The sequence below is a fragment of the Nuphar pumila genome, chromosome 16 (assembly GCF_984573655.1).
Source record: "Nuphar pumila chromosome 16, dmNupPumi1.hap1.1, whole genome shotgun sequence".
NCBI lineage: Eukaryota > Viridiplantae > Streptophyta > Magnoliopsida > Nymphaeales > Nymphaeaceae > Nuphar > Nuphar pumila.
In genome coordinates this window covers 9,356,330-9,384,282 of record NC_143264.1, presented here as the reverse complement: position 1 = coordinate 9,384,282, position 27,953 = coordinate 9,356,330, and the positions used below count along the sequence as shown (strand labels likewise).

Below are 27,953 nucleotides of genomic sequence, written 5' to 3'. Positions count from 1 at the left end.
TCGGACTAAAGATGCTTACCAGGTGTTTTGCAGTATGCCAGAGCGTAATGCTGCATCATGGGCTGCTATGATAACAGGCTTTGCTCGATGGTAAACTTGAAGAGGCAATGAGATTGTTAGATGAAATGCCTTCTGATAGTGTGATATCACAAACTGCGATGATTTCAGGATACATACAAAGTGGCAGGCTGGAGGATGCTTGCAGATTGTTCGATCAAATGAAGTGTCCTGATACTGTTTCTTGGAATACCATGATTGATGGATGATGCTCATAGATTTTTCAGTAGGATGCCAAAGAAGGATGTTATCTCATGGAACACCATGGTTTCTGGTTATTCTCAGGTGGGAAAGATGCAGGAGTCACTTCAGTTGTTTGAGGAGTTGGGCCGAAAGAATACTGTATCTCGGAACTCTGTTGTTTCTGGTTGTACTCAGAATGGATTTTACAATGATGCCTTGAGATATTTTTCTTGCATGCTGAGGGATGGTAAAAGACCAGATCAATCTACGTATGTCAGTGCCCTTTGTTCCTGTGCCAACCTTGCAGTGCTTCAGCATGGAAAGCAATTACATGATCTTGTTGCGAAAAGTGGGAACTATGCTGATATATTTGTGGGAAATTCTCTAATCACAATGTATGCAAAATGTGGAAGAGTTTTAAGAGCAAAGCAAATATTCTCTGAGATGGTAAATGTTGATGCTGTGTCATGGAATGCATTGATTTCTGGTTATGCATTGCATGGTTATGCACAAGCGGTACTTATGTTGTTTATGCAAATGCAGCAATCTGGTGAAGTTCCTGATGAAGTCACATTTGTTGGTGTTTTGTCAGCATGTAGTCATGCAGGCATGATCGATCAAGGATTGCATTTCTTCAGTTCAATGATTAATGAATATCTTATCGAGCCGATAGCTGAGCACTATGCATGTGTGGTCGATCTACTTGGACGATCAGGTAGGTTGGAGGAAGCATACAATCTAGTAGCCAGCATGACTATTGAAGAAAATGCTGGCACATATGGTGCATTGCTTGGAGCATGTTATATTCATGGTGATCTAGGGATGGGGAAGTTTGCAGGGGAGAGACTTTTTAAATTGGAGCCCCATAAGACTTCAAATTATGTTCTGCTGTCGAATATGCATTCTGCTGCTGGTAGATGGGAGGAGGTAGAAAGGATCAGGATCTTGATGAAGCAGAGAGGAGTGAAAAAGTTACCTGGGAGTAGCTGGATTGAGATCCAAGGTCAAGTTCATTCATTCTCTGCTGATGATTACTTGCACATACTGATTGAAGAAATTTGCAGCACTCTCCGGACAGTGACTGCATAGACAAAAAATGATGGGTATGAGCCAGACATGAAATGTTCCTTTTTTGACCTTGGATGAATGGGCCTTCTTCTGGGGCCTCAACATATGATGAAGTTATTGCCGTTTGAATCGGTATCTAGAAGGTGTTAGCCTTTAGCATAAAAGGAAGGACAACTAGAACTTGATACATGGTGTATTTTCATGGTTGTCTTAACTAATATTGCTTCATGTTTGGACAAATGCACCAAACTGCACAAGCAGAAGCCACCTCCTGCTAGAGCATGGTCTTTGACCACAGCAGGGTTGGCCATCCAACACACTTTAATTACATAAAAGTGTCACATTATGCATCCCTGGGCTAAGGTTGGCCTGGAGGAGGGGAAAAAAGTCAAGATGGAGCAGACCTTAGATGGGCGCTTTGTTCAAGTGATGAAGAATCATCTAAGTGAGGTTACTTTTGAGACAGACTATATCAATTGGTGCACTCCATGAATGGACTTCCCAGTAGAATAATAAACTCACTGGCAGTTAACTATTGAAGGATCCTTTTTAATGTAAGGCCTCCACAGACATTTGCAATATCATTCTTAGGGATCAGTTGGTAAATTATTATTACTATGTTACAATTATACAGCTGCAGCTTGAAGACCAGTATAACTGAAGGTTGTAATTGCTGTTTTCCATGAAGCCAGAAATGAAACGCCCGTAGTGATCAGCAAATCATCAAGCAACCATTTGTTAGGGCCTCCACAAAATGCTATGACCTTGAAGAGAGTCCGCCTATAGACTATAGAGTTGTGGACACTGCATGGATTGATTCTATGTTTGTGGTGTTGCCCCTTTGAAGGTAGCTTCTTCCATAAGGTTAAACATGTCTGTTATGGTTTTACTATTGCATCACCTCTGGGGATTCTAGGGAGTTGACAGCTGTTTGGTTAATTCATGTAGCCTTTGCTCTTGGTCCTAGCTGAAGTAATCTTTTCTTTTTGGGATCGAATGTCAGATTCTAACTCAGCATGAGTAAAGGTTTATGTATTTATTTCTCAATATTTTTTGAAAATTTGTTAAATCTAGGGACAATTAAAATTGTATGCTATTCAATGTTTGGTTTGTTGTTGATTCCTGGAATAAGTCGGTTAAATGATGAAAAAGAAAACTGAAAACTAGATTATTAAATTGGAAGTATCACTTTTCCCCCTACCCCAAAGTAGGAAAGAGCAACGAAAGCTTTTCTTCATATGAATTATCTATCTGTTGGGACACTTCCTTAGGAGCAAATCTTTCAATATAATGATCAATTTTCACAGAAGAAAGGTGCACGGAAATATAACTTGGAACTTATATTAATTGATGATGTGATCTTGAATTGATCAAGATCCATAGATTCACTGAGTTCTTTCTCACAAGGATTAAGTGAAAAACTTGTTACCATTGTATATGCTTTATCCTGTTTCCTACTTGGGAAGATCCAAACTGTTCAACAGTCAACTTATACTACAGTGTGGGCACTTCCTTTTATCCCTGGAAGCACCAAATGTTTAAGGACATGAAATTCATATGTTCCAGATTTCCCGCTTCATCTACAAATGTAAATAATTCATTAAAGAGAAGATGGGGCAGGAACATCATTTACATTGAAAAGCCATAAAACTTCTAGCTAGGGCTGGGAAACGAAATGAGCTGCTCATGGCTTGGCTCATGTAACCCTATCAGTTGGCCCAATAGTAACACCATATTGAATCATATCGTATGGTATTGTAAACTTTTAATAAAAAAATTCAAAAATGTCCAAAAAATTTCTTGTTTTCAATCTTTATATTTTATAAATGAGTTAGTTTGAGCTTGGTTTTGTAGGTTTAGGTTCTAAATTTTATTGTTTTCAATTTTTAAAAAATATATTTTTAAATGAGCTTGCTCGTGCTAGGCTTGTTTAGCTCGGGCTTTTCATGAGCTCAAGCTTGACTCGGCTCAGCACAAGAAACAAGCCAAGCTTGAACATGCTCTGTTCGGTCCGTTCGGCTCGTTTACCAGCCCAGCCCTACTTCTAGCAAAGAAAAGCAAATCAAATAAGATAACCAAGAGCAATTTTTCCCTCACCTCATCTATTCAGATATACTGCTGCCTTCCTTTCCCAGTGAATATGTGTCATCCTGAAATCTTGAAATTTATTGATTAAGGACTTACTTTTCCAAACAGACTGTTTCTTTGCTGGTGATGTATATGGAGGGTTTTGTTGATGATTCAACCCATGGCTTTTGAAGGAGAAAATCGAGAGTTTCTTTCAAGGTGTTGCATCTCTCTTAGTCTTTTATTTTGAAATACATTCTTAGTCGAAGTATTAAAGCTTCTGTTAAGGTTCTTCAAATTCCAGATCACAACGGTTCTATCATTGACTGTCCATCTAACGCTGACTCGAATTTGTAGGGCTGTGCATCAATGACCTTCCTCCAATAAATCCCCACCGACTGATGCATGAGTGCACTTCTAGTCTTCTCAGGGTATGGAAACTGTAAGCTTCCACCATTTTTAATTATCACGAAGTTTGTCCAGCTTAGATGTGTAATAGCAGCTTTTTTTATAGTGTTAGTCTGAGTCGAGTACTATCTTTTGACGCAAATAATTTATGGCGGCTTTGGAGATTATTGCTTCATTTAGTCTCTCCAAACTGCATCATGACTGAGGGTTAAGACCACAACTAATAATTTCATATCTGCTATAAGCAATAATCCAGTCCCTTTGTCACAGGCAAGGAATGTGAACCACTGAAGATAGGTTAACCAGTTTTAACTGAAGAGGCCTGTGGCGGCAACCACCTTATCACCGTATGTAATCTCCGCTGTAACAATGGTATGTAAGAATTCCTTTTCATTATTTTCTGTAATCAACCAACCATATCCTAGGTCTATTACCATCTATAGCATTGTGAGAGATTAAATAACCAGATCTTTTGAATGGCTATTTAATTTCAACTTCACTGTAAATGCAAGAAGAACCAGCCTACTGGCAGAAACCAACTTGGGGTTGATTCCTGCTGCTTTCAAGCAGCTGAATGGATTCACATCCATAAAAAAAAACTGTTTGCTGCTTCTGATAACGATTGCATTACATGCATGATATTGCTGTCAACACTGTTATGGTTTATTCATCTCATAAACAGTGCAATAGCTTCATTTTCATCATTCGGTGTGAACAGCACCTCAGCATCTTGTCTGAGCTGCGGAAACTTCATTTAGCAGGATATTTGAATGATGAACTCTACCGGATGCAACAAGTTTCACTTGCATTCCTGTCTACTGAACTGTAAATTTTAATTTGCAGATTTTCCTTTTACTTTGGATTGATAGTTTCCTTATTAATAAGTCATGTATGTGCCAATGAGAACTAAATCTGTTTTCTGCCCAGAATCCTGATGGTTGATATCAAAGGCCAGATCATGCCATATGTCCACTCAGTTTGTGGGTTTTTGCATTGTTGATACTTTCAAGGTTGCGTGCCACATAGCACAACCATCAACGATCAAGATTAGCGTATTGCAAACTGTAGCTTCACACTGCTGCCACTGTTAACTATTATTAACGTGTTTCCTCATAAGCCTTTGCCATGCAGTTGGCTTCTGGACGAGCGGCATCAATGGGCTGAAGATTCAACAGCCATGATTCACTCAAGTAGCGATGTAAATGGCTCCGATTTGGATTGGATGCTATGTCTCACAGACAATTCATTTAGCATGCACACCCCATGTCAATACGACACGACACTTCACGGACACAGTCAAACCAGTTTCATGCACAGTCAACATTATGCCATTAACTTTATCATTCCTTTTATGATCTTATTTACTTATTTCATATTAACTTGAATTCTTTTTCTTTTAAAAATTGTCATCAGTTACATTACATTTTAATTTCAATTTTGTTTCACTATTTGATGTTCTGCATCGTATCCAACTCCAGCATCCATATCCATGTGACATTGGTTGGATATCAAAATGAATCATAGTCTGGTTGGCTGCATTCAATATAAAGTATCGGATCTGCTTACTAATTGAACATGGATTCGATTTTAGTACTTTTTTACATCTGAATCAGAGTCTTACTCCAAATCAAACAAAGTCTGACCAATTACAAGTAAATGCATATAAAATGATCGTATTGTCCTTATAAAATCATGTAATTTTTTAAATACCTCAAAATTTGCCGAAATCCTTCTCATGTTCAAAATTTTGATTCTTTAACTTTTTTAAGATGTTTTTACCCTTCACAAAGGTAAGAACATTCACAATACATTTGTGAATGTCATTCAAACATTTGCGGACGTAAGCCTTGACTTTATGTGAGTTTTTAATTAAAAGACATTTTCATGGTATTTGCACAAAAGTCATGATGTTCACAAATGCCTGATGCAGACCTGCAATATGTGTTGTGAATGTCCCGACCTTCACATGTTTATTGACAGATTGTAGATTTGCATCACACATTTGTGAAAATCATGACCTTCACACAAAGACTATACAAACTTTCTTTAACTAAAAACTTGCATAAATTCAAGACGTACATCAACAAATGTCTACAATTGGTCGGGTTTGGTTAAGAGTTAGGTGAAACCAGACCTGACCCCGATTTTTGGGTATGGCATCGGGTCAAGACTCGGGTCTAATCGGACCCACCATAAGAAAAGTCATATCCGGACCTGATATGAACTACATGAACTAGACTTGTGCCATACTCAGTAAAACCATATTTTTTATCATTTTACATTGGAAAATTGCAGGTCTTAATCAAAACTCGAGTAGGGCTCAAGTCTCATATAAAGTTTCACACACTATACCCAGCTCCATGTATTAATCGGACCTTTGAGTCCGGACTCATGTCTTAATCGGGTCTTCTTATTTATCACCATACCCAGACCCTATAGGGTTTGGTTCGGGTCAGGTTTGGGTAAACCAGACCCATTCACACCTCTATTTGTATGACATTAACAAATATGTGTTACAAATGTTATTACCTTTGCATGTTTACTAATTGATTACATGTTTGTATCACACATTTGTGAACGTCATGACTTTCTTTAACTAAAAACTCACATAAAGTTAAGACGTATAACCGTAGATGTCTATATAATATTCACAAGTATGTGTTGTGAATGTCTTTACCTTTGCATGTTTATTGATTTATTGCAAGTTCACGTCATACATTTGTGAATGTCATGACCTTCATGCAGATACTATGTAGATCTCCTTTAATTAAAAACTCACATAAAGTCAAGACATACATCCATAAATATTTGTATGACATTCGCAAATATATGTTGTGAATATTTGTACCTTTGCATGTTTACTAACTGATTGCAGGTTTGCAATACACATTTATGAATGCCACGACCTTCGTGCATATACCATGCAAACTTCTTTTGACTAAAAACTCACATAAAATTAAGACATATGTCTACAAATATTTGTATGACCTTCACAAATGTCTTGTGAATGTTCTTATCATCGCATGTTTATTGACTAATTACAGGTTTACATCATACAATTGTGAACGTCACAACCTTTACGCAGATACCATATGAACATCCTTTAACTAAAAGCTCGAATAAAGTTAATATGTACATCTGCGAATGTATGTATGACATTTATATATATGTGTTCTGAATGTTCTTAAAGTTGCATGTTTACTGGCTGATTGTAGGTTTGCATCACACATTTTCAAACGTCACGACCTTCACATATATACCATGTGAAACACCTTTAACTAAAAGCTCACATAAAGTCAAGACGTATGTCTGCAAATGTCTGTATGGGATTCACAAATATATGTTGTGAATGTCCTTACCATTATGAAAGGTAAAAATGTTCTAAAAAGGCTAGGAATCAAAATTTTGGACATAAGAAGGATTTCAGCAAATTATGAGGCATTTCAGAGATTGCAGCATTTTAAAAGGACAATATGATCATTTTTCGTATCTAATTAAGGTATGTAGCCCAATTAGACCCGAGATCGGTGTCTGAGTTTGACTCTAAATCCTAAAACCTAGACTTGACTATATCTGACTTGAGTTTTACTTGTTTATGTCCCTACATCTAAGTCATGATGTTTTTTATGGTTTTAGGGCATCAAGATTCTTGACAATGAATGACATCCAAGTACATTGGACGTGATTTGCTCATGTGTTATCTAAGAATGGCTGAATACAAATCAAATACATGCCGGATCCGACCATATTCAAAATATCATGATACTATGTCAAGATAAGAAGAATGAAATTAAGGTTTTTACATGTAATGTGTGCAAATGGATTTGATTAGATCCAAATTCTAACATATATCCAATGTGTATAATTCTAAATCCAATATGAATACGAGCATAGCTCTTTAACGATTCTTATTTGAAAATAAAATGTCGGATTCTAATTGAAGGGCCTGCCAAACCTTGCATCCCTAGTTCCAACTCCTATTCCCACATTAAAACATACTCACAAATATTGGCCTTTTTTTTAAATCTTGTGATTTTTTGCAAGACTTTCAAAAACTAATGTAATACTGAAAACATAAAGCATGATACTTCTAAGATATTGCCTATTTTAAAAATAAAAAATGAATGTATTGCCCTTGTAAAAATGGCATGATCTTTGAAATGCCTCACAATTTGTTGAAATTTTCTTATATCCAAAAATTTGATTTTTCATTTTTTAGGATATTTTTACCCTTCACAAAGGTAAGGGCATTCACAACACATATTTGCGAGTGTGCATCTTAACTTTATGAAAGTATTTAGTTAAAGAAGGTTCTCATGGTATCTACGTGAAAGTCATGATATTCGCAAATGTATAATGTGAACCTACAATATGTATTGTGAATGTAGTTACCTTCGTATATTTTCTGACTGATTGCAGGTTTGCACATTTGCGAACATTACAACCTTTCCACATATACCATGCAAATCTCTTTTAACTAACAACTCACATAAAATCAAAACTTACATCCGCAAATGTATGTATGATATTTACAAATATGTGTTGGGAATGTTCTTACCTTCGCATGTTTATTGACTGATTAAAGATTTGCATCATATTTGTGAACACCATGCCTTTTGTAAAAATACCATACAAACCTATTTTAACTAAAAACTCACATAAATTAAAGATGTACATTCTCAAATGTCTGTACGACATTCACAAATATGTGTTGCGAATGTCTTTACCTTCACATGTTTATTGATTGATCGTAGGTTCACGTCGCACATTTGTAAACATTACGACCTTCACACAGATATCATGCAAACCTCTTTTAACTAAAAACTTACATAAAGTTAAGACATACACTCACAAATATCTATATGACATTCACAAATATGTATTGCAAATGTCTTTACCTTTGCATGTTTATTGACTGATTGTAAGTTTGCATCAAACGTTTACAAACATCACTACTTCGTGTAGATAAACTCACATAAATTCAAGACGTACGTACACAAATGTTTGTATGACATTCACAAATATAAGTTGTGAATGTCCTTACCTTGGTGAAGGGTAAAAATGTCTTAAAAAAATTAGAAATCAAATTTTTATACATGGGGTGGATTTTGACAAATTGTGAGGCATTTCGAAGATCATGCCATTTTAAAAGGCCGGTACAATCATTTTTTGTTTTAAAAATATCATGTTTTTGTCATGATATTTTGTGTTATTAACGTGATATGTGCAATTTTACATGTTTTATATTTTTTTTTCTTATATTTTTATACATTTTCTTATATGCTTTTAAAATTTAAATATATCAATATTTTTTGAGATTTTCCTAAAAGTTTTTTTTCATTTATCGTGACATTTTCCCCTTCTTGAGAAAGTTCTGATAGTGAGATTTCTGATTGTAGTGGGTCAGGTTTGACCTTGACCTAAGCCGTATCACACCCTATAGGGTTAGGGTTTGGTGATAAAGAAGGCCCGATTAAAATCCAGGTCGGACCCAAAGGGTCCGATTACTATAGGGCCCGGGCATAGTTTGTGAAATTGCGTACCAGACCCGGTCCTGATCTGAGTTTCAACTAAGATATGTGATTTTTCAATGTAAAAGAGATAACAAAATTATTTTATAGGGCATGGATCGAGTCTGGTTCATGTAATCCTTATAGGATTTGGGTATGGTTTTTCTTATGGTGGACCCTATCAGACTAAGGTGTGAACCCGGTACCTGCACCTCAAAATCAGATCTAGGTTCAGACTCACCTGGGTCCAAACCAGATCCGACCAGTTGACACCCCTAATTGTGACAATGCATTAAAATCAGTTCGGGTCGGCCTTACCCGAACCGCAAACAACAAAATGGAGTATAAGAGAAAGAAGGGACCGAGAAAGCTGAACCAAGAGCTAGCCTACCTGCACCCACAACGAACCCATTTCTTTTGAGACATCGACCCTTCCAGACGATCGCCTCTCCTCCTCCCCAACTGGCCGAATGGAGCCACATGGCCGGCGCCCTCTGCGCTCTCCTCCACTCCACCACCTCTCTCAACCATTTCAAACAAGCCCATGCCCTCGCCACCACCCGCGACCTCCGTCACCACCTCCCCCTCACTGCCACCCTCATCACCAACTATGTCCTCCATCGGGACCTCCCCTCCTCCCGCCTCCTCTTCTCTAACTCCCCTGCCCACAATGCCTTCCTCTACAACACCATCATCCGAGCCCTCACCAACTCCAGCAACTACCCCCTCGCCTTCGAATTCTGTAACCGGATGGTTTGCACCGGCGTCGAGCCCGATGATGACACGTTTCCCTTCCTTACCGATTTGTGGGTATTCGTTTGATGCACGTAAGGCGTTTGACGAAATGCCTCAGCGAGATATCGTGTCCTGGAACTTGATCTTTGGTGGGTATTCACAAAATAGCTGTTTCTATGAGGCTTTGAGGTTGTTCTCGGGGTTTACAGATGTTGGTGGGATGCCTAACGAGGCTATGGTGGTTACCATGCTGCCTGTTTCTGGGTCGTTGAAGGATTTGAAAACGGAGAAGGACATTCATGATTTGGTGAAGAAGGATGTTGCTCTGAGCTCTCATGTGACAGTTTGGAATGTGGATATGTATGCAAAATGTGGGGATTTAGAATCTGCTTACCTTGTGTTTGATGAAATGCTTGTTAGAAACCAGGTTTCATGGAATGCTATTATTTCATGCCATTCTTACAATGGTGTTGTGGTTGAGGCTTTAGGGATGTTCCGGAGGATGTTAGATGCGGGTGTGAGGCCCAACTCAATCACATTAGCTAGTCTACTAAATCAAAATGCCCCAACTGCGTGAAGCTGATGGTCAATTACTATAAAAAATTAAGGTAGTAGAATAAAAAAGAGGTAGCCCAAAAGATGGAGCAATGAAGCAAAAAGGACAACAATAGAAAACATCTTTCTCAAGAGAAGAAAAGTGTACTACCTCAAAAGGTCTAAAAGCCAAACAAAAAGATCTAAGAGAAGGAAGCACCAGAGGACATTGATAAGGAAGTTGACATGATGCAAAATGTGAGATTTTTTAAGTCATTATTGACAACAATGTAATTGAATATTTTCAATATGTACTTTGTAAATGAAATTAATATATTGCATTATAGGATTTATTTTTTTAATAAAATGAATGAATATATGTATGAGCATGTTTATTTTGAATCACATTGATTAGTCGTTGTTTCTATTGTAATATGAGCGGGTTCATTTTTATTTTTTTATGAATGAATGTAGGAATGAAATGAAAATATGTACGAACATATTCAATTTTTAATAAAAGAAATAAATGTAATGTATAAGCAGGTTCATTTATGAATAAATGAAATGAATGATTATATAAGTCATTTCATTTATGAATAAATGAAAGATATTTTGGTACAGACTCAAGTTGGCGCAGACTCTTTGAATGGTTGTAGCACTTATGATGAAGGATAGATCTTGGGCATGCGGTGAAGATGAGTGTCTATAATCGTGTGAAAGGGAGAGAAGGAGATGGAGAGGGATGACTATGGAGGTAGAGAGGCGTGGAAGGCTTGACAGGTGTTTAACAAGGAGAATATATTAGAGGGAATGAGAGAACCAGTGTGGGTGTGTTTAGGCAAGGTTAGGTATTTGATGTTGTCAAATAGGAAATCTAGGGAGGAGGTAAGAGTTTAACGTGGAGGGACTAAGGAGGCATAACTTGGAGAGGGAGGAAATGAGATAAGGAAGAAGGGGTCTCGTGAATGGAAAGTGTAAAGAATGGAAGTTATAGGAAAGGCAAGAATGAGGGAACACTCAGGAGAAAAGAGATTAGGCAAGATGGTTGAGTGGCAATGGGGACTCTCCTTGAAATTCAAGGAGCCTTCGGAGGAGACCAATCCTACTAAGAGATTAGGAGGCCAAAAAGAAATTTTTTCTTGAAATTGGAACTCTCATTTTTTCATATCAAATATGTGTTCAAGTGGCAGATTTGGGCCGTCGATTTTGAACTATCCAGGAAGGGGGTGGGCCTTGAAGATTATATTTGGTTTTAATTAAGAAATCACACCGGCCATCATAACCTCCAGTTTTGACTAGCCACCACCATCGACATAAGAGTGCCACTTTCATAAGTTGCACAGATCGAATACCTACGTTCAATGGAGTTGTGACCAAAAGTACTAATTTGAGTAGATTTTATTAACAATAGGTGGCCAAAGAGGAACCCTAATTCTCGAGGTGTGAAGTGGGATACCAAGATATTTCGATGGAAGCGATCATGCGGGGCACGCCAAAATCTGGGAAGCAGAAAGCTTAGTGTGTGGGTTTATAATGAAAGTGTAGTGAGGCCAGAAATGATTGGGGCCTTGAGCAGCAGTACTGTTTTGGCCATTTCCTCAATAGTAGCATGTCTGAAAATCAGGAGGTCGTCAACCTGTTGCAACACTGAAAAATCCACACCATGCAAAGAAATAGGTGTGGTGAAACTTACAGCAGCGGATCTTCTAAAGATAATTAAGAGGCAAGCTCCTCAACAACGATATTAAAGAGGAGAGGGGACAACCCTGACATAGCCCCACATTGGAGAGAAAAGAAGAAGCTCGTGACAGCATTTGCCAAGATAGCTGCTAAGGAGGTTGTGACCAGCTCTTCCATCCAACAGATCCATCTTGCACCAAAGCCCATCGAATCCCGACATGGCTTTGCGCAGGAAAACCAACTTATTAAGGACACCCCCCTTGCCTAAGCCCAAGCTCGGCGACTCCCTGGGGTCGCGGGGGGTAAGCCATCAGAGTTTTAGGCCGACATGGTCAGAGACCATATATGCACCTTAGGTGGTTTCACCGAGTAAATAAAAAAAAAAGATTCTGGATGCAGCCCATGGCCACAATAGCACTGTGATCAGAAATGGTCCTTGGTTTTATAATCCCTGACGAGTATGGACAAAGTTGAAGCACCTGATCATTGATCAAGATTTTGCCCAACCGGCATAGGCAGCTGAGTTGCCTACAAAAAAGGTTAAAGCTCTCATTTTCGATAGTTAGCTAGCGAGATCAGCTGAATAGAAAGTAGATTAGTAAGGCATCCGAGCATTTAAAAAAAAAAATGGCCTATTAAACATAAATTTGCAATAACGTAACTTTCTACTTTATATAATATGATTGCATGTGTTTAGGACCACCATGTTTTCACCTTTTTGTTTTTGATGTGGGCCTTTGCTTCTAAACCCATGACAGTATGGCTGTCTTTTATGTTGGTGGGCCATAGCTCAAACCGAGCAGTGGCGTAGCTAGGATTAGGGGTGGCAATCGGGTCGGGTTGGCGGGTTGGCGGGTCAGCATACCTCAACCCGAACCCGACCCGTTTATTAAACGGGTCGACTGTGGCAAACACGAACCCGACCCGTTTAATAAACGGGTAACCCGACACGACCCGCCAACCCATTTAATAAATGGGTTGGGTCGGGTAAACGGGTTTTCAGGTTCGCGGGTCAGGTTGGCGGGTCGGGTTGGCAGACGGGTTGGCGGGTTGGCATACCCCCAACCCAAACCCGACCTGTTTAATAAACGGGTTACGCGGGTCGACCCGTTTATTAAACGGGTTGGCTTAAGCCCAACCCGAACCCGCCTAAGAGGCGGGTTGGCGGGTCGTGTCAGAAATTGCCACCCCTAGCTAGGATTCATGTGTGTGTGTGTGTGGGGGGGGTGGGGGGTGGGGGGGCGCAAACTGGGGTGTAGCAAAAAAAAAATTGATATGATAGTTGGGGGTTCGGGGCAACGCCCTAAAAAAAATTTTTTTGAGATAAAATAAAAAATGGCTACAATTATTAATAAAAATTTATTTCATATGGACAAATCAAACTATTTGCTGCAGTCAGGGATGGGCTAGGACTGGACTGGGCTAAAAAAAATGGATAGAAATCTATTTCATATGGAATCAGGACTGGGCTAATGTTTGACATTTTAGTCGTAGTGTAAACGGAAACCACACGTATATATTGTTTCCATTCAACTGGATTGGTGCTGACTTGATCCCTTTGTTTGACTGACCTGATAATTGACTCATTCAAGCCATCTCCACCAAATTTATTTATGGAACATGGTTTGAAAGGAGAGCGGATCCTGTAAAACTCTAGGTTCTCTATGTGTCCTACTTGTACTGAGCTAAAGTACATAAGAGTGGGTTTTGTGGTTGTCAAACGCTGGGTGAGATTAGCTAAAGTACATAGGGGTGGGTTTTGTGGTTATCAAACACCACAGAGACCTCATTGGTGAAACAGAGGCCTAATCTCACCCAGCGTTTGACAGGATCCGCTCTGGTTTGAAACAGGTTGATTAGGGATTCTATTGGCTGCACTTTTTTTATTATGGATCTGCAGGCCTCCGTTTGACCAATGAGGTGTCTGTGGCTACCTTGAGTTGTTAAATCTATGAATAAATTAAGAACAGTAAGTCCAATCCAGTCAGCTTGACTCAGCTCACACTTTAGATAGTTTATTGACTTAGTTTTTTAATCATTAACTGCCGATCATCAGGATAGACTTTGGGAGCAAGGTTTAAGCTTCTAAGATGACGACCATAGGTATGGCAGGCTGAACCAGTGCGATCAGGTCTTCGATCCAAGACTTATTTTTTAGTAACAAATTAAAAAAAAAAAATAACACTTGAGAAAAGTATCGGGTCAAGGGTATCCTTGTTTGAAGAAGCATGATATTAGGGGTGGCAAAACCTGACACGACCCACCAACTCAACCCGCCAACCCGGAGGCGGGTTGGCGGGTTTGGAAAAAATGAACTCGTTTAATAAACGGGTCGACCTGCCTAACCCGTTCATTAAACGGGTCAGGTTCGTGTTAGGGGTATGCCAACCCGTCAACCCGGCTGAACCGTTTAATAAACGGGTTAGGCGGGTGGGTCAACCCGCCAACCCGACCCGTCTATCAACCCGCCAACCCGACCCGCAAACCTGAGAACCCGTTTACCCAATCCAACCCATTTATTAAATGGGTTGGCGGGTCGTGTCGGGTTACCCGTTTATTAAACGGGCCAGGTTCGTGTTTGCCACAGCCGACCCATTTAATAAACGGGTCAGGTTCGGGTTGAGGTATGCTGACCCGCCAACCCGTCGGGTCGACCCGCCAACCCGTCGGGTCGACCCGCCAACCCGACACGATTGATCCATTGAGAGCTAATCTTGTCTAAAAACACCTTGGATAGAAAACTGTAAAAGACAACCACATGTAAAATCTTATTAAAAAATTAGGTGTCACCAAGGACAGGCCACCAAAATAGCCTGTCCAGCTACATGGAACCAGGTGAATCCACCACAAGTTCAACATTCATAACTTGAGTCAAAATCTGAACGACTGCACTCAGGTGGGCCTTTTATGATCAGGTTAGGAAGGTTACAGAGCCTGTAGGATGCATCAACTCATTCAGCTAACCAAGTCAACCGCCGAAGAGGTTGACCAACTCGGTTTAACACAAGTTTCTGATTTCTGACTTGTAGATTTTGTTCAAGTAAATAGGCTTGATAGATTCTGAAAAGCCCACCAAGCCTACAGTAAATACATACATTGATCAGCAAAGCCAAAAACAAGGGTGTTCGTCTCAAGTCCTTTCCTTTCCTATGAAAGAGGCTCTCTTTCATAGGAAATAGGGTATCTTTTCTAGATGGGATGAAACAAACATGTCCACGAGAAATGAGTGGTAGGTCCCACATAATAAATTCCCTCCGTGTAAATATCAAAAAAAAAAATCAGAAAAAAAAACAGAGACCACAGATTGTGCAATCAAGAGAAACATTGAGCTTCTTAGCTTTCCTCTTCTAGCATCATTCTTCATCCCGTGTGAAACCCTCATTATGATAAGTTTCCTCTCCCACCACTGCTTGTTTGCTCATGGCATGTGAAACTCATTTTTTTATGTACCATGCAGTCTTCTACTGATAACCTACTAGGTAGCTCTTAGGTACTTTTTCCATAAATACCCAATAAAAAAATACAGTTAAGAATGCTAAAATCAATTGAAAACTTGAAACCTTTTCTCCTTACTTCATGGCGGCTTTCAACAATTCGTCGGTATATGGTATCATCAATGATGAGTTGCGGAGCTTGATTAAAGTTTTTTGCCCTTCCAGTAGGAGGGGTCCGGGGGGTCCACCCCGTGTGGGTCCCGTTGCACAGTCAGCAGTCGAGGGTCGGGGGCCGTCCCTGGTGGAGGGCCGTAGGGGGTAGCGTCTTTCAGAAGATTTTTTTGGGGGGGGGCTTATGTTTAAGACCCGATTTTTTATACCTGACTTGTTTAGGTTTAGGGTTGTCGCCCTTGTCTTATAAATTCTTTTTCTTTCTCTCTTATAACAGTCGAAAAAGAGCAATAAAGGTTTTTCTCTATATGGCCGTAGTTACTTTTTTTTCGGATTTGAGAAAAGGTTTTTTCACGTAAAGCTGTGTCCCTCTTTTTTGTGTTTTGATTGTTTTTGTTTCTTCATTTTCTTGCTTGAGCGTTTCCTAACAATCAACACTTTATATCTAGTCAATTGCTTGGGGTAGGGATGGCAATGGACAGAGGAGAACGCGCCTTTGCTGCCTATCTCATTTGGATCAGGGATGGAGGACATGAAACAAGAATGGAGGCAAGGGATAGTGGTTAAAATCAAAACCTGTGCGGGGATGAAGGTGGGGATGAACTTATGCTTTCCCCGCCCCATCTTGATCTTTGCCTTGCCCCGACCGTCTCCCATCCTTCTTTAGGAATGACAATGGACCCAGGAAAAATGAAGCTCCACCCTACCTCACCTCCATTTAAACGGGGGATGGAGGTTAAAATCAAAACCCTTGCAGGGATGAAGGGCAGGATTTTGAGAAGGGGTGAGGGTGGAAACCTTCCACTGCCATCCATAAGTGAGGGTCATATAAATGGTATGATATTGCTAGGCACTAATGCACATTTGCCTAATCATTCAGTTACACCATTTATCAGGATATATGGCTTGAGCAGCCAGAGTAATTCTCAAAATCATCATTCCTTATTCAGCACACGATCACAAAACAATCAAATACGAATACTGTTCACACAACGAATCAATTGACAAAGAGCAAGATAGGACAATAATGCTTTCTTATATTACAACAAATTGTACAACAAAAATCATGAGAACAATTCAATAATCAGAAACTGTAGTTCTGAGGAAAAAAACGATTACAGAACTAATCTAAACAGTTAAAATTAGAAACTCAAATCTCTCACCTGCAACTACCATCTTCTAATGATGTCAGCAATAGCATACCTTCCTGAGAATAAACTCATCTTAACTCTAAAAACTATAGATTTGCTGCTGAGTGCTTGAGCCACATTAGTCTCTGTTTCATCCCTAACCACTAAAACCAAATTCTCCTTGCTCTCCTCCTCTTCATCCAATTCAAACTCCAACAGCCTCCCACCAACTCTGTTCTGCTTCAACACCTCCATCCCCTCAACGGTCACCCCCCTGCACCTCTTCACCTTCACCTTCATCAATTCCGGGCACCCTCCGGCCAACACGGCCACACCGGCGTCCGAAACAGGGCACCCCTTGATGCAGAGCTTCCTCAACGACCTGAACTTCACGGCGACCACTGCCAATTCTGTATCTCCAATTGTTTCTCCACCGCAGAGGGTCAACCTCTCCAATCCAGGACACTCTTCACCCAACTTCCCCAAGCTCCAGGCCGTCGGATTCACCCCAACCAGCACCAATTCCTTCAAATTCCGGCAATTCTTCGCCAATCCGGCGAGACCCGCATCTCCGATCCTGTTCATCCTCCACCCATCGAGCCTCACCCGCCTGAGCCCCTTGCATCCGGCAGCCAATCCGGCGATGCCGGCGTCGGTGCACTCCGGTGTCTTCATGAGGTTGAAGGTTTCGAGGCTCGCGCACCTCGCAACGGCCAGGAGGCCTCGATCGCCCACGTGGGATCGCTCGAGGTGGAGGTGAATCAATCCGCGAACGCGAACGGTGGCCTCTTCCAGAATCTGATCCCAATCGCCGGAGCAGCGGACGACGGTGAGGGACTCCAATTGGGGGGAGCCGACGATGAGTGGGGCGAGTGCCTGGGCGTTGAAGAGCTCCTTGAGGTAGATCCGGCGGAGGCGGGAGGCGCTGGAGGCGGGGGCGAGGACGGAAGGCGGGTCGGAGGCGAGGCCGCGGAGGCGCTTGACGGAGAGGGACTCGAGGGACGGGGAGGCGGTTAGGAGGGAGACGAGGGCGGTGGCGCCGAAGTTGCAGGAGGAGGCGGAGAATTCGACTAGGCGGGGGAGGGAGAGGTAGCGGAAGGCGGCGTCGGAGAGGTGGCGGCAGGCCTTGAGGCGGAGGGAGAGGAGGTTGGGGCAGAGGGAGGGGAGAGAGAGGAGGGCGGCGTCGGGGAGGGAAGGGGAGGAGCGGTCGCAGCGGAGGGTGAGGCGGGAGAGGGAGGGGAAGCGGGAGCCGAGGAGGGATGGGAGCGGGAGGGAGGAGGTGGCGCGGAGGGTGAGCCGTTGGCGGGAGAGGGAGTCGACGGCGAGCCAGCGGCGGCAGACGAGGGAGCAGCGGTTGCGGTCGGCGGGAAGGAGGTGGTGAAAGATGAGGGCCAGGCAGTCGTCCGGGAGGTCCAAGGTGAGGTCCCTCTCCGTGGTGGTGGTGCTGTCTGTGGTGGCGTTCAGGGGAGGTGGGTGTGAGATGGTTTGACCCATTTTGGAGAGAGAGAGAGAGAGAGAGAGAGAGAGAGAGAGAGAGGAGCGTGTATTCCCGATAGAAGTAGCTTGATAGTTAAAAGACTTTAGCGGCGAGCTTATTTATAATAATTGGAAAAATTATTCTCACCCCCTTGACCAAAATTTATTGATTCAAAATGCCCAAGAATTTTCTCAATTCACTGTTTGAGAGAGAGAGAGTCTGCTGGTTAGTTGGGACTAAGGCTGGGAAATAAAATGAGCCACTTGCGGCTCAGCTCATGTTGGGCTTGTAAAGAGTTTGTTCAACCTCGTGAAATAGGCTCGACAAGCTCGAGCATGAAAGCTCAGATAGGCTCGTATATTAATGATAAACATCTTTTACTTATATTTTACATCATAGAATGAAGATGGTTGAAGTGTTTGGCCTTCAAGCAATAAGTTTCCAGTTTAAATCCAATTGATTACAAGTTTGAAACAATTCTTTATTTTGTAAATGAGCTGGTTTGAACTTAGCTTAATAAGTTTAGGGTCTAAATTCTATTGTTTTCAACTTTTAAAAAAAAAAATTAAATGATCTTGCTCGTGCTTGGCTCGTTTAGCTCAGGCTTTTAATGAGCTTAAGCTCGGCTCGGCTCTATAAAAAAAGTAAAGCAAGCTTAAACACCCATATTTGGTTTGTTCGGCTCGTTTACCAGCCTTAGTTAGCACTTGGGACAAGGAAAGTAAAGAGCTTTCCATTTCCCCATAAAGTAAACAAGTTTTAAAACAAGAAAATAACAGAGGCTAAATTCTCAGAACAAATAAAAAATTTCATTTTCTCAAAAAATACATTTAAGAAGAATATATATATGTGACATTTTTCACCCATTAAATAGCTGATATAAGGGTAGATCTATATCATAATAAATTCATGATATTTTAATATAAACGATAATGTCGCCCGTTTAAAATGGCAACCAAAATACTGTAAATTTTCACGATATTTTTTCAAAATAACCCCGGTATTTGTCACCATGCTTGAAAATGCCTTTGAGGTGGCACTACCCTGCACGCAATGATAGGCATAGATGTGGTTGTTAGGATTTTGGGTATGTGAACCTTGAGCAGATCCTCACTTTCACCCCCCAATAAGCACCTTTTAGGCTTGACTTGTTCACGGTGGATCAAAGCTATAAATTGTTAATGTGATCCACCTAGAATTATTTGGGCTGTAAGTTAACTAATTTTCTATGTTTAGAATGGTTGATGGTTCACCTGGACTGCACCTCTAATTTTATCTGAGTTTCTGTGTTTAGATTTTTCTGTCTTTTTTCTTTTTTTCTTTTTAGAATACCATGTTCTATTTGCATTCAATTTGGATGTCTGGAATTCAATATGTAGGTTATTTAGTTTTGGGTTTGGGCACATACACTTATAACCAGATCCATATTTGTGAACTGATTAGGCAATCGAATCCGATATTGACCCCTACCAAATCCAATTAGATGGTATGTGTGCTTAAGACAGATGACATTTGGCCACTAATTTCTCAAGAGATTTTGAAATTTTAGTTTTCCTCGTGTTCTTAATTTTTTTTTTTTGGCAAAAACAAAATAATTTAAAATACAAAACTCAAAACCATGCGTGCCTCAAGGCGCAAAAGGCATGTCTCACATCGAGGCATGCATGACCTTCTATGCCTTGAGGCACACTTAAATAGCACAATGTACTCATAGCGCATGCCTCATGCGCTATGAGGCATGCCTTACCATGAGGCATGTGCCTTATTTGATTTAGGTCAAATGGGGGTCAAAGCTCTTATTTGACCCAAATTTGAGGTGAGCTTGACCTTTATTAGGGTCCGGCCCTTTCTTCTTTGCCTCAATCATTGCTCCATCTTTGTTTTTGTCTCATCTCCTCTTGCTGCTCCGTCCTTCCTCTCTCTCGTCTCTCGTTGCTCCATCTTCTCTCTTTCTTGTCTCTCGCCGACTCGTCTCACATCTCTAGTGTAGAAAAAAAAAGGAAGAAGAATAAGGTATTTCTTTTTTCCTTCTCTTGCTACTCACTCTCTCATCTCTTCTTTTTCCTCCTTTTTATTTTTCTATAGTGTTTTGGCTAACCCTTTTGATATTGTAATGGATTTTAGGGCTTTGTTAATAATTTTGCATTTTTTTGTGTATTTGTTATTTTTTGGCATTTCATTGTGTATATACATGCAAAAATGTGTTGGCTGACCATTGGATATTGTGTTTGGTGAAAATAAATGAAATTGAAGGCTTTAAATTAGGGGTTTTTGTGTGTTTGTTAATATTTTACTTTGTTTTATATGTTTGTTAATTTTTTGGCATTCTATTGCGTATATACATGCAAAAATGTGTTGTTTGACATTTTTGATATAGTGTTTGGTGAAAATAAATATATTTTTTACATTTTATTTATTTATTTATATTTTTTAAATTTTTTCTAAAGTTTTCAAAAAAAAAAAAGTGAAGCTTATGCTATGCAGATCGCCTCAATTTTTGGTAAAGTACTATGCTACGCCTCAATGCTTTTCACAAAAATGCTCAAAATTGAAAAATAAATATCATTTTTTCTATGTATTTTTTTTAGTTTCATTAGCATCGTGACAATCTCAAAAATATTGTGATACTTTAAATGTTTAAAATATTTTTTAATATATCACGTTTTTTAATATTTTTTTCAAAATATTGCCTGAATTTGGCACAGTTGTCATCATTTATGTACAATCTCATACACATTGGTTGCTATAAAATGGTCCGACAGTATGAAGTGTTTTGAAAAAGTCTTTGTTGAAGAAGCTTGATTCTAATTTGTCATACTTATTGTCCTTAGTTTGTAATTTAATCAAAGCTAAAGAGTCAACGGTCCGCCCATCGTCATTGAGGGATCCAGCTGGTCAAAATAGGACAACTTGAGATTTGTTCCGATAAGTTGGACCGGTTTCACTTGGTTTGACTTTGATCACTCGAACCAGGTAGGCCTTACTGAATCGAGCCACTAGCCCGAGCCCTACAAGGCTCACTAGTTGATAGGAACTGTTGCATTTTTGCATTAAAAAAAAAGTTTATAAGTTTTACAAAGAGTCTAGTAGTATTGTTGAATATAACAAAGAGTCTAAGGTAAAATTATAGAATTATCCTAAAAAATTATCTTATCCAATACTATTAGGGATGTCAGTGAATCTGATTTTTATCTTCATATCCGACCTAATTTGAGTCTGTTTAGTTGTATTTTGTGGCCCAAAATCATAATGTGAATATGGTTTTGATTTTTAGCTACTGAATCTGACAAATATTCTAAGTTGACAGATATCTGAATCCTTTTACATGGCTTACCTTTGAAAGCTACAGCCACATATGGAAGCAGATCAGGTCATGCTGAACATAAGCTTTTTTGCTCGTGCCGACATCGTGGCCATCAGATTTGCATTTTAAAAAGCTCAAAAGTTAACAAAACCACATGGCATTCATCCAAAATGCAAACAGACGGCCACGATGTCGGCATGAGCAAAAACGCTCATGTTCAGCATGACCTGATCTGCTTCCCAGCCACACCCATGCGCCGGTAGAGTTTGATCTAGCACCTTCATCTCAGTACCCTCACAACCACCCGCTGGCCACGTGAGAGACCACGGTGGTTAGAAAATTATCAGTATATAGTTTTTTTTTTTGAAAAGCAAGCTGGGTTAAGCAGACAGGCACCACTTATTATTCAATCGTTCCACTTGGGTTTTGAACCTGCAACGTCCCGTCCGGCCACAGCGAGTCACAGTTCCTACCAACCAACCATGAGGGCATTTCTTTGGCAGGGTGGACAGTCTAATATCTTGTGGGCCCCACAGGCACTATTGTCCCGCCCAAATGGATACAACCGATCATTGTATCTCATTTTGGTAGGGGTGGCAAAACCTGACACGACCCGCCAACCCGACCCGCCTCTTAGGCGGGTTCGGGTTGGGCAAAAATGAAACTGTTTAATAAACGGGTCGACCCGCCTAACCCGTTTATTAAACGGGTCGGGTTCGTGTTAGGGGTATGCCAACCCGGCTGACCCGTTTAATAAACGGGTTAGGCGGGCAGGTCAACCCGTTGACCCGCCAACCAGTTTATTAAGCGGGTTGGCAGGTCGTGTCAGGTTACCCGTTTAATAAACGGGTTGGGTTCGTGTTTGCCACAGCCGACCCGTTTAATAAACGGGTCGGGTTCGGGTTGAGGTATGCTGACCCGCCAACCCGACCCTATTGCCACCCCTACATTTTGGTGGGATATAAGAGTTGCACCAATAGGAGTGCCTCTTGTTTAGGACACATTTGTTCAGGAGTAATTGTCTCGGGCGGCAAATTCGCTATATGTGATCAACAACATTTGCATTAATATTACTTCCTGGCCAAGGAAAAGTGATATGGATACTTAAAAGATTCAGTGACATATATAAGTTGAATGTGGAAATGTAGTCACTGCATTAAATAGAGATAATATTTTTTTTATAGATGCTAGTCATTATCATCTACTTTGACATGGTCTTGGCTCCCAAAAGGTTGATGGGTTGGGCAGACCATGATAATTCAGTCTCTCATCGGGTTCAGGTTTGGCCTGGGTCTTATTCGAGTTGGATTCAGGTCAGGTTAGGTCGGGTCCTTTCAAGTGACTATTATCGGATCGGACAAGGGTTTTCAAATTGACCCGGTCATTTGTTCCTACTCGAACTTGGGTCACTACCTAGGTTGGGCTAGACCTATGACTGATCGGGCTTTGGGCTCACAAGCACCGCAACCCGGTCTGATGTCTATCCCTATTTAGGGTACAAATGAATACGCTAATACAAGAATTAATTAACTCCTCCATACCCATAATTTACTTGGATTGAGCTGGTTTCATGAATGGTTAATTAGGCTAGAGTTTAAGAGTCATTCTTAGGGAGCCATCTAGATTAATTCCAACACATATGTCCGAAGAAAACCGATTAAATTAATTGGTTGAGGCAAATCCTTAATGATAGACCATCGGTTGGGCAATGGGCTTGACCCATTTAATGGACGGCTCAGTCAAATGAACCATCGGCTTAGTTTGACTAGGCTATCTAGAGCTCAAAAACCCAGCCTGGACATGCCCCGTCATAAGGCACTCAAATTGCCTATAAATGATACTTGCTAAATGGGTTTTTTTGCCCTTCCATTATTTTTTTCGCAGTTTCGACCCCATAAATGTGTTGGGCATGGTTGATTTACGCCTGGATGATGTGATTTCGATAAAAAAAATGATATTTAGAGCTTCAAAAATTTATAAAGATTTTTTGTACAGTTGATTTTTTGAACCTTGTAAAAACCCACCCATGTGTCGGAATCAAACACTACAAGAGCTGATCCCCATAAAATGAGGTCAAAATTTAAAAATAAAATGAAAAGACCCTGTAAAACTCATTTAACACATTTCATTTAGCACGGACCCATGACTCTCTCTTTCTCTCTCTCTCTCTCTCTCTCTCTCTCTCTCTCTATATATATATATATATATATATATATATATATATATATATAGTGACGCAGCGGTGTTTATGGCATATTAATCCGAATGATTGAAACTGTTCCCTTGCGACTTACAGTGTACAGTTGCGCTAGAGTCTGTTTTGCTTTTGTTGAGTCTGATGTAAGCTGCCCGGTTCAGGTGAATTAATACCCCGAAGGGGCAGCCCGTATACTTGAACTGTAATAGCCTGCGGGCAAAATTGTGAATGAATTAAATGCGTTGAGCTTTCTTTTGTTCACCCTCGTTGTGATTGCAACTTCTCTCCCTCTATTCTCTCTTGCTCTCTTGCACTCTGATCATAAGTTTCCGCGACCGGCAAGCGAGCTGACGAGTAGGCTTGCGGCGGTAAGGAAGGACCGTCGCACCGCGCTGGCCCATTGAAGGAAATAGGCCTGTGACAAGTGGTACCAGAGCCCGTTCTCGTGCTGGGGAAGGGACTCCGGAGTCGGTGTCGACAGACACGTCGACAGGCTGCGATTTGTGAGCAAGACATCGTGGCGCCTTATCAACACTTGCGTAACACCAGAGGCAAGGCAGTTGCCGAAGCTGAGGAGATGGGTTCACCTCGGGGCCAAGAAGAGTTGGCTGCAACTGTTAACAAGTTGGTGGAAGATGTGACTTCGCATGATGAAGCGATTTCACGCGCATGTGAATCATTCAATGGATTGAATGATGTGGTGGCGAGCCTGCAAGAGCAGGTGAACTTACTAATGGGGCAGGTCACTTCGTTGACGACTACAGTGACCGATCTTGAGTTGAGGAACCGTACGTTGCAGCGGACGGTGACCCTGAATGGCGGAAATGGTGAGAGACCATCAAGGATTGATGTACCTAGACCCGCAAAATTCAATGGTTCTCGCGACAGCAAGGCCATTGAGAACTTCTTGTTCCAAGTAGAAGACTACTTGGATATCCAAAATGTGACCCTTGAAGATCTGAGGATCAAGGCTGCAGCGGCCTTACTTGATGGTGATGCTATCGCTTGGTGGAGGCGGAAGCGCAATGACATGGAGAGGGGTCAATGTGTGATAGACACCTTCGACGACTTCAAAGTAGAGTTGCGCAACTACTTCATGCCAAGAAATGCGCAGAGACAGGCTTACCGATGGTTCGTGAACTCAAACATACTGGTTCGTTGCAGGACTATGTCCGAACGTTCCAGAAGCTTATGCTGGAGATACCTAACATGCCAGAAGACGACATGCTCAACTGGTTCATTGTGGGACTTCAACCATGGGCACAGTCCGAAGTGGAAAGGAGCAACCCCCGTATTTTGGAAGATGCATACGTGGCGGCTGAGCGCTTAGTTGATACTCAGTGCAAACATTTCACCCCATCAACCAAAGTTGGGAAGAAGCCTGACCACGGAGGCAAGAAGGATGAGCAGCGCAACGATAAAGGTGAGGCGTCGACACGCCATCAATCCGAAAAGAAACAGAACTACACAAAGCATAACAACAGCAACAAGGGTGCGGTTGTGACATGTTGGTTCTGTGGTGATAGACATATCGTCCGACAATGCCCAAAGCGCCTTGTAAAGGACGACGGGCAAGCCAATGTTGCACAGGAAGAATGCAGCGATACTGAAGGCAGTGACACTGAGACCATGCAACCGAGGATGGGCGTCATGCGATTGATTAACGCAGCTAGAAGTTGCGCACCTAAGAACATGCAGGTCAGTAAGGAACTTATGTACGTAGAAGTCATTATGAATGGAAAGTCTACTTCGGCAATGGTAGACTCCGGGGCCACACACAACTTTGTCTCGCGGGAAGAGGCAGAGCGGTTGGGCTTGAAAACAGGGCCAAAGCAGAGGACTATCAAAACAGTAAACTCTGAGGCCAAGCCCATTCTTGGTGAAGCAAGAGATGTGGCTACTCAAGTGGGGAGTTGGGTCGGCAAAGCCAACTTCTCTGTGGTGCCCCTGGACGATTTCAAGGTGATTCTGGGTATGGAGTTTCTGCGAAGCCAGAATGTGATGCTGCTGCCAAAGTTTAACACGTTGACGATCATGGGATCAGACCTGTCCCACACAGTGCAGTGCCTTACGCAAAAAGGCAAGTCTTCAGTGTTATCAGCAATGCAACTGAAGAAGGGTGTCAAGCATGGGGAGCAGACATTCTTAGTTGCAGTGCGTGCAGATGAAGGGAAGGTAGAAGCAGCAGTGCCACCGACCCTAGCCCCTCTATTGGAGGAGTTTCGGGGGGTGATGCCTCCGGAATTGCCAAAGCGTCTTCCGCCAAGACGCAAGGTCGACCACAAGATTGAGTTGACCCCGGGAGCAAAGCCTCCCGCAATGGTTCCATACCGTATGGGGCCAGCAGAGTTGAAGGAGCTGCGCAGGCAGCTAGACGAGATGTTGGACGCAGGCATTGTTCGTCCATCAAAAGCCCCATTTGGTGCCCCGGTCCTTTTTCAGATGAAACATGATGGCTCTAAACGGTTATGTGTGGATTACCGGGCCTTGAACAAGGTCACGGTGAAGAATAAGTACCCATTGCCATTGATAGCAGACTTGTTCGATCAGCTAGGCAGTGCCCGTATCTTTTCCAAGCTAGATCTGCGATCGGGTTACTGGCAGGTGAGGATTACCGAAGGTGATGAGCCGAAAACAACTTGTGTCACCCGCTATGGTGCTTACGAATTTCTAGTAATGCCATTCGGGTTGACAAATGCTCCAGCCACGTTCACGACTTTAATGAACCAGATTTTCTACCCTTACTTAGACAAGTTTGTGGTAGTCTATCTGGATGATATCGTGATCTACAACAGTAACATGGAGGAACATGTCGGGCACTTGCGAACAGTGTTTCAGGTGCTGAAGGAGAATGACCTCTGTGTTAAACGAGAGAAGTGTCTCTTCGGGCAGGAGGAGATCAACTTCCTTGGCCACGTTGTGGGGCGTGGTGTGCTGCGTATGGATGGGCAGAAGATAAGGGCCATCCAGGAATGGGTTTCGCCAAGCAAAGTGCCAGAATTGCGGTCATTCCTCGGCTTGGCAAATTATTATCGGCGTTTCATCGAAGGTTATTCCCTCATTGCTGCGCCCCTCACAGATTTGTTGAAGAAGAATCGGGTATGGCTCTGGACAGGAGCGTGCCAAGATGCCTTCGAGGGCTTGAAGAAAGCCTTAGTGAGAGAGCCAGTGCTGCGACTGCCTGATCATTCGAGACCCTTCGAAGTCCACACTGATGCCTCAGACTTTGCCATTGGCAGGGTTATTATGCAAGATGGGCATCCGATCGCATATGAGAGTCGTAAGCTGAAGGATGCAGAGAGGCGGTACACAGTGCACGAACGTGAGATGACCGCCATTGTGTATTGCCTCAGGACCTGGCGGCACTATCTTTTGGGTGCCGAGTTCGTCGTCAAGACGGACAATGTGGCCACGAGCTATTTTCAGACGCAAAAGAAGTTGACGCCCAAGCAAGCTCGATGGCAGATGTTTTTGGCTGAGTTCGACTTTGCCTTAGAGTACAAGGTTGGAAAAACCAATGTTGTGGCGGATGCTTTGAGCCGTAGGGCTGAATTAGCTGCTGCGCGCGCAGAGCCTTCTGAAGTGCATTTGGAGGGTGCATTGCTGATTCGCATCCGCGAGGGTACACAGCAGGATCCGACCGCACAACACCTTGTTTCTCTGGCGCAGGCAGGGAAGACTCGACGATTTTGGCTACAGGATGGCATCCTGGTAACAAAAGGGGGACGCATCTTTGTACCACGGTGGGGAAGCCTTCGCCGAGAGCTACTCAAGGAGTGCCATGATACACTATGGGCCGGCCATCCTGGTCAGGAGCGGACCTTAGCACTCCTTGAGCGCGGCTACTATTGGCCGCAGATGAGAGACGATGTTGAGGGGTATGTGCGGACATGCCTCATCTGCCAGCAAGATAAGGGGACAAACCAGAAGGCTGCCGGTCTCCTTGAGCCTCTACCAATTCCAGAACGTCCTTGGGAAAGCATCTCTATGGACTTCAT

The 27,953-nt window shown here is 41.9% G+C and overlaps 1 protein-coding gene and 2 pseudogenes across 1 annotated transcript; 2 read left to right on the top strand and 1 right to left on the bottom strand.

The window, feature by feature from the left end:
• Window positions 1-288: 288 nt before the first annotated feature.
• LOC149812884 (pentatricopeptide repeat-containing protein At5g40410, mitochondrial pseudogene) lies at window positions 289-1,329 on the top strand (annotated as a pseudogene).
• Window positions 1,330-9,773: 8,444 nt separating this feature from the next.
• LOC149812883 (pentatricopeptide repeat-containing protein At3g03580-like) lies at window positions 9,774-10,115 on the top strand. Its single transcript, XM_089991007.1, has one exon. It carries the CDS (start codon window positions 9,774-9,776, stop codon window positions 10,113-10,115), a length of 342 nt encoding a protein of 113 aa, XP_089847133.1.
• Window positions 10,116-17,016: 6,901 nt separating this feature from the next.
• LOC149812882 (F-box protein At1g47056 pseudogene) lies at window positions 17,017-18,471 on the bottom strand (annotated as a pseudogene).
• Between the last annotated feature and the right edge of the window lie 9,482 nt (window positions 18,472-27,953).

Coding starts and splice junctions, on each gene's coding strand:
- LOC149812883 (XM_089991007.1), top strand. CDS start 9,774: ATGGCCGGCGCCCTCTGCGCTCTCCTCCACTCCACCACCTCTCTCAAC.